This window comes from Olea europaea, unplaced genomic scaffold, assembly GCF_002742605.1.
Source record: "Olea europaea var. sylvestris unplaced genomic scaffold, O_europaea_v1 scaffold1939, whole genome shotgun sequence".
Taxonomy (NCBI): domain Eukaryota; kingdom Viridiplantae; phylum Streptophyta; class Magnoliopsida; order Lamiales; family Oleaceae; genus Olea; species Olea europaea.
The window spans coordinates 115,815-124,218 of NW_019237225.1; the positions used below are offsets into that span (position 1 = coordinate 115,815).

The following is an 8,404-nucleotide window of genomic DNA, read 5'->3' on the forward strand; positions in this document are numbered from 1 at the left end:
TCTTGTAGAAGAGTTTTGAAAGAAGCTACTTTAATTTATTATTTTTTTTAAAAACTAATTTGTAAATGAGTTTCATATTTTAGAAGTGCTTTTGAAGAAAGTCACTTTGGACCAATTTCCTCTAAAAACTCTTTTAATTAGAAGAAGCACTTTAATAAAATTAACCAAACAAGTATAAAAACTACTTTTGAGTCTCAAAAGTTCTTTTTAACTTTTCAAAAGTTTCGTCAAACTACCTATAATGCGGAGTATGTGAGAAAAATAATATATAAAATTTGGTACAAAGATCTCCATATGACAAAACTCTTTTAATTATTTTTAATTGAAACTCATTTGCACTTTTTTAAAATTGTGAGATTATGACTAAAATTATTTTTTATTTTTTAATTTAGTCCCCGTTTGACAATCATTAAAATGGAAAAATGAGTTTTGGAATATGGTTCTTCCTTTTTCGAATAATGTGTGGTTAAAAAATAAAAAAATTTACATGCAAAATATTTTATTGTAAAAATAGATGATTGGAAATGAATTTGATTAAAAAAGAATTTTCAATGATTGTCACACAGGGGCTTATTTAAAGGGAAAATGTAAAATCATCATTTTACAAGGCTATATGACAAAAAAGAAAAAATGGACAATAGTGTTATTTGACACAATGTTTGGATGACTTAGGAGAGTTTTGCGTCAAAATGAAACGTTAGAAAGGTATTTCACAAAATAGATGAATGTAAAAGAGTATTACGCCAATTATCTAATGTCATGCTCCGTTTGCTTTTGGCAAAAATCAGATTTTAATAAAATTAATGAAATATGTGATTAAAAGCTGATAAAAATTTTAAATATCATAAAATATGTAATTAAAAATAAACTTAAAAGCAGGACCAAACAGGGTCCGTACCATGTAGTTATCATATGTGTGCATGTCACATCATCAGTTGAGTCGAAAACTAGAGGCCAAGATCCAAAATAAACGCGGGTGGCTCATAGCGTTTCTTTTATCTCCCCAAATCTATATTCATTTCTTCCATTTCCACACGTTCGTAACACTCGCAGTCTCTCTCCCTCTTTCTTTCTCCACACTCCTCATTTCTAGTTCTACCAACACATTCACAAACAGGTGGCTAGATTGTGTGTGTGTATATACACGCACAAGCACACACTTGAGTGGGTAAGTGAAGAAGGTTGATGAAAGATGTCTGTACACTCAGCGCAGGTGGTGCAATCTGTTAAGCTCTTTGCTGGGAATGGAATTACTAATACCAATAAAGACTTGATTTTTGCTGATTTTTTTGGGTTGTGTAGTGGAAAGAAAACAAATAAAAACTCGTCATGTACTCGGCGGAGAGTGGGTGGTGTAAATAATAGTAATGTGCAAAGAAGTTTTCTTGGTTTGAAGAAAAACTGGGCCTCCATTAAGTCTGTTCCTGATATCGAACGTGTCAACAATGGCTTACTTCAACAGTCTTCGGATTTGGAACCCAAGGTGGGTCTGATTCCTACACACTCTCTCTCTATATATGTGTGTGTGTATGTGTTGCCATTTGTTTTTTTGATTTCCTGTAATTACAATGGTTTTTGGAATTACTGAAATAGGAATTTGTGATTATTAGTAGTTTTTTTTCCCTTTTTTGTTTGATGATATTATTTAATGGGTGGGGGTGAGAGGTGGCTGCAACTTGACTTAAATGATCAATGGCTTAGTTGCGCTTCTGCTTCCCCCTATGTGTGTGTTTGTGTATTTTCATTTCTTGAAATTATAATGCTTGCTGAGAAAACTGAATGTGGAAGTAATTCTTTCGTGAAAAAGAGTCCTTTTCTTTTTGTTTTGTCTAAGTAACAGAAGTTGTTCGAATCCAGCTCAGTTCATCAATTGCTGATATTGATTGGAATTTAAATTCTGCATGAAGTCTCCAACATTGCCACATGCTTGCTCAGAAAAAGATTCAGAGACTTGGTTTGAAATGGCATGGTTTACTTGATTGCTAGAGGTTGATTTCTGCTTTATCTTGAATCCAGGTGGGTAGCCGTGTAATTTATAACATTTATCCACAGCGTGTCCTGTGTATCCACAGTAAGTACAAACAGGTCTCTCCCTCCTCTGAATTTTGTTGGACCGTTTGGCATCATTCTTAACCTGGAATGCCATTGAATCAGTGTTACCAGCAGCATTAATGTTCGCATTGATGCTCCTTTGGTGTTCTTATTGAGGTATGAGTGCGAATAATTTGTTTATGGAGGGAAGAGGGTCCATCATCAACAACTGACCTCGCACCTGAGCAAATGAGTCATTTAGCCCCATTAAGAAAGACATAATATATTCCATATGGTAGTGATCTGTCAATTTCTTTGTTCCTCCACAATTGCACTTTCCACATGTATACATTGGTCTGTAATTGCTGAGTTCCTCCCAAATGGGTTTCAACTTCATGAAATACACACTTACAGAAGATTGGCCTTGGGTAATGTTCATCAGTTCTCTCCTCAACTGATATATACGAGGAGCATTCTTTTGTTGATATCTCTCCTTGAGATCATCCTAAATTTCTTAAGCAGATTCAGCATAGATAATGCTAGGTGAAATATCTTTGGAAACTGAGTTAAGAATCCATGATATCACAATGTTATTGTTTCAGATCCAGGCATTCAAAAAATCATCATTCTTCTTAGGTTTCGGTGTGGATCCATTGATCAATCCTATCTTATTCTTCACTGATAAAGCGATGTCTATAGCACGACTCCAGGAAGCATAGTTCTCTCCTGTCAAAGGTTGGGAAACAAGAACCAAACCTGGATTATCGGAATGATGCAGAAAGTAGGGCTTGATCCATCCTCTATGGCGGAATTGCTCATTGAGGAGGAAGATGAATTGAAGGATTGGTTTTGATTTACAGCTTCTGCCATTTTGATTCAAGGACGTGCAGATTATTGCAATGAAAAAGGAAGCAAATTATTGCTTTGATACCATATTGAAATGAAGAGGAATTTATTCTCATTCAAGTGAAAATGAATTACAAGTCTTGAATAGATAGATCTCTAGCCAGCTAACTAACTGTACATTCAACTAACTAACTGTTACATCCAATCTGAAGATTACACGTGGCTAACTGACTATCACTGCTAACTACCATGCTAACTGAATTGTGTTGCAGCTGGATGAACTGAGCTGGGTTCGAACTTCTGTTACTAAGCAAAAGTTACTTTTAAGTAACTTCACTTTTTTTAGGCTTAGCCACACATGCTCTCAGTCTTTTCTCTGAGCTTTGCTGTGCCAGTATCTACTGATGTAGAAGAAGAATAAGAAATCTAGACTTTGTCTAATCATAGGAACCATCATAAAGACTACAAATGACCAAGAAGTTGTACCCTTTGACCAAAAGGCTTTTGGCTGCTGTCTATTTTATTTATATTTTTCCTTTCAAATTCTTTAATTGTATTCAGCCAACTGATAGTTTTTGCATCATGCGAAATCGAATGATGTTAAGTAGACTTTATGGAAGGATCCAAATGTTGATTAAAACTCCGATGTTGGTAAACTATAAAGGAATTTTACTTCCCTGCAACTTTTGCAAGTGGTCATGCACGCCATAGACATTAACAGTGATGGACTATTGCAAGATGAGATCCTTGCTCAAATTGTAACGAGAATGGGTTTTGTAGAAATATGAGATCAAGTTTGTTAGAGGAAATTTATTCATAGCTCACAATTGTCATTCTCACATTTCAAGTTGGTAGATATTCAGGTCATTCATTTTCTTAAGAAGTGATCCATTTACTGCTATTTCACCACGATGAACTTGGTTTATGATTTTAGGTTGCAAACTTGGACGATATATTATCTGAAAGAGGGGCATGTGGAGTTGGATTTATAGCCAACTTGGAAAATAAAGGATCACGTGAGATAGTTGAGGATGCCCTTACTGCTCTTGGATGCATGGAGCATCGTGGTGGTTGTGGAGCGGATAATGATTCTGGTGATGGTTCTGGAGTCATGACTTCAATTCCCTGGGAGCTTTTCAACAACTGGGCTAACGAACAAGGGATTGGTGCCTTAGACCAGTCTCATACTGGTGTTGGAATGATCTTCCTTCCGAAGGACGATGACCTTATGAAACAAGCCCAAACAGGTTAATCAATTTGCAGTTTGACTTTGAACTATCAGTTGATAGATGACCACATCATGAGTATTCCAGTTGTTTGTGATTACTGTTTTCTTGAGAAAATTATGGAATATTGTCCTTAGCGACATATTTACGTAAGGATTACATTTACAAAATTTCATGCTAGAAGAGGCTCCAAGACCATGTCCATGTAAGCATCGAAAATATATTTCTTTTAGGAGTCAGAAGTAACTGTCATAGGCTATTCAAGTGAATTTTAGAATTCTAATTGCTTCAATATTTGCGCATAGTTTTGAAATTTGCAAAACTGAATTGAATCTGTTACTCTACTTCGTCAATTCTATCAGTATACCCTGTTATTTTTCTTCTTCTGAGACTGTCTTTAGAAACTTTTATCTGCTTATGCAGTTATTTTGAATATATTTAAACAAGAGGGTCTTCAAGTTCTTGGATGGAGGACTGTACCTGTAGATACTTCCATAGTTGGTTACTATGCAAGAGAAACTATGCCGAACATACAGCAGGTCTTTGTACAAATTGCTAAAGAAGAAAACATCGATGACATTGAAAGAGAACTGTATATCTGTAGGAAGTTGATTGAAAGAGCAGCCAGCTCAGAGACTTGGGGAAATGAACTTTACTTCTGCTCATTATCCAGTCAAACTATTGTGTACAAGGGAATGCTTCGTTCAGAGGTTCTTGGTAAATTTTATTTTGATCTACAAAATGATCTTTATAAATCTCCCTTTGCTATTTACCACCGGAGATATAGTACAAATACTAGTCCTAGATGGCCACTAGCTCAACCAATGAGGTTCCTTGGTCACAATGGAGAGATCAATACTATACAGGTTAAATTGTTCTAATGATGTTCATTCTCATGCATTATCTGATTGGTCATTGTATTGAGGCTGAAAGTTTAATGCAGGGGAACTTGAACTGGATGCAATCTCGTGAGGCTTCACTAAAGTCTCCCTTTTGGCGTGGTCGTGAAAATGAAATCCGCCCTTTTGGAAACCCAAAGGCATCTGATTCTGCAAATCTTGATAGTGCTGCAGAAGTATGGTCTATTGCATTTATATGCACGTGTTTTCTTTGTTGGTCCGTGAAATGCATTCTAGAGGCAATAATTTTCTAATATATGTTTTAAACAGTTTTTAATAAGAAGTGGTCGCACTCCTGAGGAAGCCCTGATGATTCTTGTTCCAGAGGCATACAAAAATCATCCAACATTGGCTATCAAATATCCTGAGGTATTATATTTATTGTATAACTCATATATGCTTTTCACAAAGGTCATTTACCCCGTTACAGTTTCCTTTTAATTACTGAACTATTTCTTCATGCTGCTTAATTTGTAATAGTTTGTGTTTTATGCACTAATTTCAAAGTCTTACAAATTTATAGATTAAGTTTTGAATTCTGATGTGTTTTTATTGAAGTATATCAGTTGCAAGTCCCCATAGACACAGCTGACTATTCTTTCTTCTCAGATTGTTGATTTTTATGACTACTACAAGGGTCAAATGGAGGCTTGGGATGGACCTGCTTTACTCTTATTCAGGTGACTTAGCAAGTGCAGGTCTTATTGTTTGTCATTTATGCAGCGGTTATATAAAATATATTAACATTATTAAGAAGTTTAGACGATGTTGATCTCGACATAAGAGGAAATTTTGGATTGCATCATTTACAGCATTTCTTCAATCATGTGAGCATAACCTAATTAACTTTTTTGTCTATTTGATTTCTCTGTCATATCCTCATCTTTGTTTTTCTTCGGAATAAGTCTTAGCTTACTGTTCTTGTCGTGTATTCTCTCATCTTTGTTTTCCATCATTTGCCATAGTGATGGAAAAACAGTTGGAGCTTGTCTTGACCGTAATGGACTTCGTCCTGCTAGATATTGGCGAACAATAGACAATGTCGTCTATGTTGCCTCCGAGGTAAGTATGTTTTCTTCATCTGTCACAGGTCCTTTTTTGGATTTTAAACTTTCATGGAATATATAAGATAGCTTGGATGACAATATTGTCCATGATTTGTACCTTAATTTGGGAACCAATAAAATTTTTAGATGAGACTTAGGATTATTACAAAGAAATCAAGGAACAAGCATCTTCTATCTAGAAAAAGAAAACGAGAAAACATTCAAACTACATCTAAAGACCCTTCCAATAGATAATTATGAGATGGAAGGGCGTAGTGAGAACCTTTGAATTGCTAATTTATAGATGCCCAAAAGAAGCTAAAACTATGGCCTTTTTGCATAAAGACGTATAATCAAACTTTTTCCGTTTAAAAGTTCTGGTACTTAAATGGAAGATGATGTGTATTTACTTCCATGAAAAAAAATGTAGCCAAGACTCTATTCCAAAACACTGTATATCTTTTTGAAATAGTGTAAATATAGAACGGAATGCTGTGTCGAGGACCATTAAACCTACCTTTCTTTCATATGAAATCAAAGTTTATGTTACAATATATATGCAGAAAGTGATGAGAGTAAAATATTGCCATGTGACCTTTTTCTGAACCACTTACTTTAATTTACTGCTTTCAGTTAAGATTCGTTTTCATCTTCTTTGCATTAATATATCCCCATATACAGTTGCAAAAAAAATATATTCTGATCTACAATTTATCCTATTCTTTCTAGGTTGGGGTCCTTCCCATGGATGATTCAAAAGTCATAATGAAGGGGCGCTTAGGTCCTGGAATGATGATAGCTGTTAATCTACCCAGTGGTCAGGTTCGCAAAGAGATTTAGTTGTCTGTAATTTTGATGGCGTTAAAATGTAGTTTTCCTTATTCTTAATAGTAGAGACAATCACTTTATATACAGAACTTATGATTCATATTAGATTGTACTTTCAAAATTCTAATTATTGATCTCTAATTTCTGGAGGCTGTATACATAGATAATTACATGTTTCTTTGCCATAATTTCTTAATTATTCTTTTTAGGTGTATGAGAATGCAGAGGTTAAAAAGCAAGTTGCATTATCAAATCCTTATGGAAAATGGGTGAGCGAAAACCTCCGAATTTTGAAGCCTGTGAACTTTCTTTCACAAAACCTAGTGGACAACGGAGCAATATTTAGACGTCAACAGTAAGTCTTTGGATTTTTTACTTCATTTGTATCTTTGATGTTTTGTATTGTGATGCTTTAATTTCCAGCTCTTGGCTGGATAAATGTGTGACTTAAACTTAATCTATATCAGTCTCAAAAAGAATGTCATTATCTAAAAATGAAAATACGCTCACATTTAAATTTCAAAATTTTCTGTCTCAAGTTTAGTAAAACTTGTGATAGAAAGCTGAAGTAGATTTGAAAATAGTGAAGCAAATGTTTTTGATCTTTTTGCCAAAAAGTGGTGTGAGGAACAATGTGAGATGGAGGCTGTACACAACCCCACCCCCATTTTACAGTGGAAAATGACGTCTGCTTAAAATATATACAGGTGTTTTCTGAAGATGAATTTACCATTTATCTTGAAAGCAAGTCTCTTGCCTCATCATGGCAGAAATTAACTATTTTGTATTTCAGTAAACTTATATGAAAATTTTTTTTTCAAGCTTAGCCAAACATGCTCTTAGTCTTTTAACTGTCATAACTTTTATCTTAATTATTGATGAAAATAGGGCACATGGCTATTCTAGTGAGGATGTTCAAATGGTAATTGAAACAATGGCATCTCAAGGGAAGGAGCCTACTTTTTGCATGGGGGATGATATTCCATTGGCAGTATTGTCTAGAAAACCACATATGCTATATGATTATTTCAAGCAGCGATTTGCTCAGGTTTGAAATTTTTGTATCCATATCTTTCAATAGACATGGCACTCTTTAGTCTTTACTGTATGATTAGTAACAATATCCAATGTGTGACATGGCCCTTTTATCAGGTAAACATGCTTTCAGTTTCTTTGTTTTCTGTTATTTGTTCCAGAATGATGTTCAAGTTTACCTTTTTGTAGTATCTTTATGCCAAATCTTTAAAGCTGATATCATTCATTAGGTGGTTTTTCGTGTGTAAAACACCAGGTTACAAATCCAGCTATTGATCCTCTTAGAGAAGGATTAGTCATGTCTCTTGAAGTCAACCTCGGGAAGCGAGGAAACATACTAGAAGTTGGTCCTGAGAATGCCTCCCAGGTTTTCTTCTTTTGCATTTCTTCTCCTTTGATATCTTCTGATATCATGTCAATTATAATCTTCAAGCTTTTATACTACTTTTTTTTTTTTTTTTTTTTTTTTTTTTTTTTTTTTTTTTTTTGTGCT

The 8,404-nt window shown here is 34.6% G+C and overlaps 1 protein-coding gene across 1 annotated transcript in view; it reads left to right on the forward strand.

Moving 5' to 3' along the window:
- Window positions 1–1,004: 1,004 nt before the first annotated feature.
- Window positions 1,005–8,404, forward strand: part of LOC111379166 (ferredoxin-dependent glutamate synthase, chloroplastic-like) — a 19,987-nt gene continuing 12,587 nt past the window's right edge. Inside the window, exons 1-11 of the mRNA XM_023002502.1 lie at window positions 1,005–1,483; window positions 3,812–4,124; window positions 4,527–4,969; window positions 5,047–5,178; window positions 5,273–5,371; window positions 5,612–5,682; window positions 5,968–6,064; window positions 6,778–6,870; window positions 7,086–7,231; window positions 7,765–7,924; window positions 8,168–8,371. Coding sequence (XP_022858270.1) covers window positions 1,193–1,483; window positions 3,812–4,124; window positions 4,527–4,969; window positions 5,047–5,178; window positions 5,273–5,371; window positions 5,612–5,682; window positions 5,968–6,064; window positions 6,778–6,870; window positions 7,086–7,231; window positions 7,765–7,924; window positions 8,168–8,371 — 2,049 coding nt within the window. The 5' untranslated portion in view covers window positions 1,005–1,192. The remainder of the gene's footprint in view (window positions 1,484–3,811; window positions 4,125–4,526; window positions 4,970–5,046; window positions 5,179–5,272; window positions 5,372–5,611; window positions 5,683–5,967; window positions 6,065–6,777; window positions 6,871–7,085; window positions 7,232–7,764; window positions 7,925–8,167; window positions 8,372–8,404) is intronic.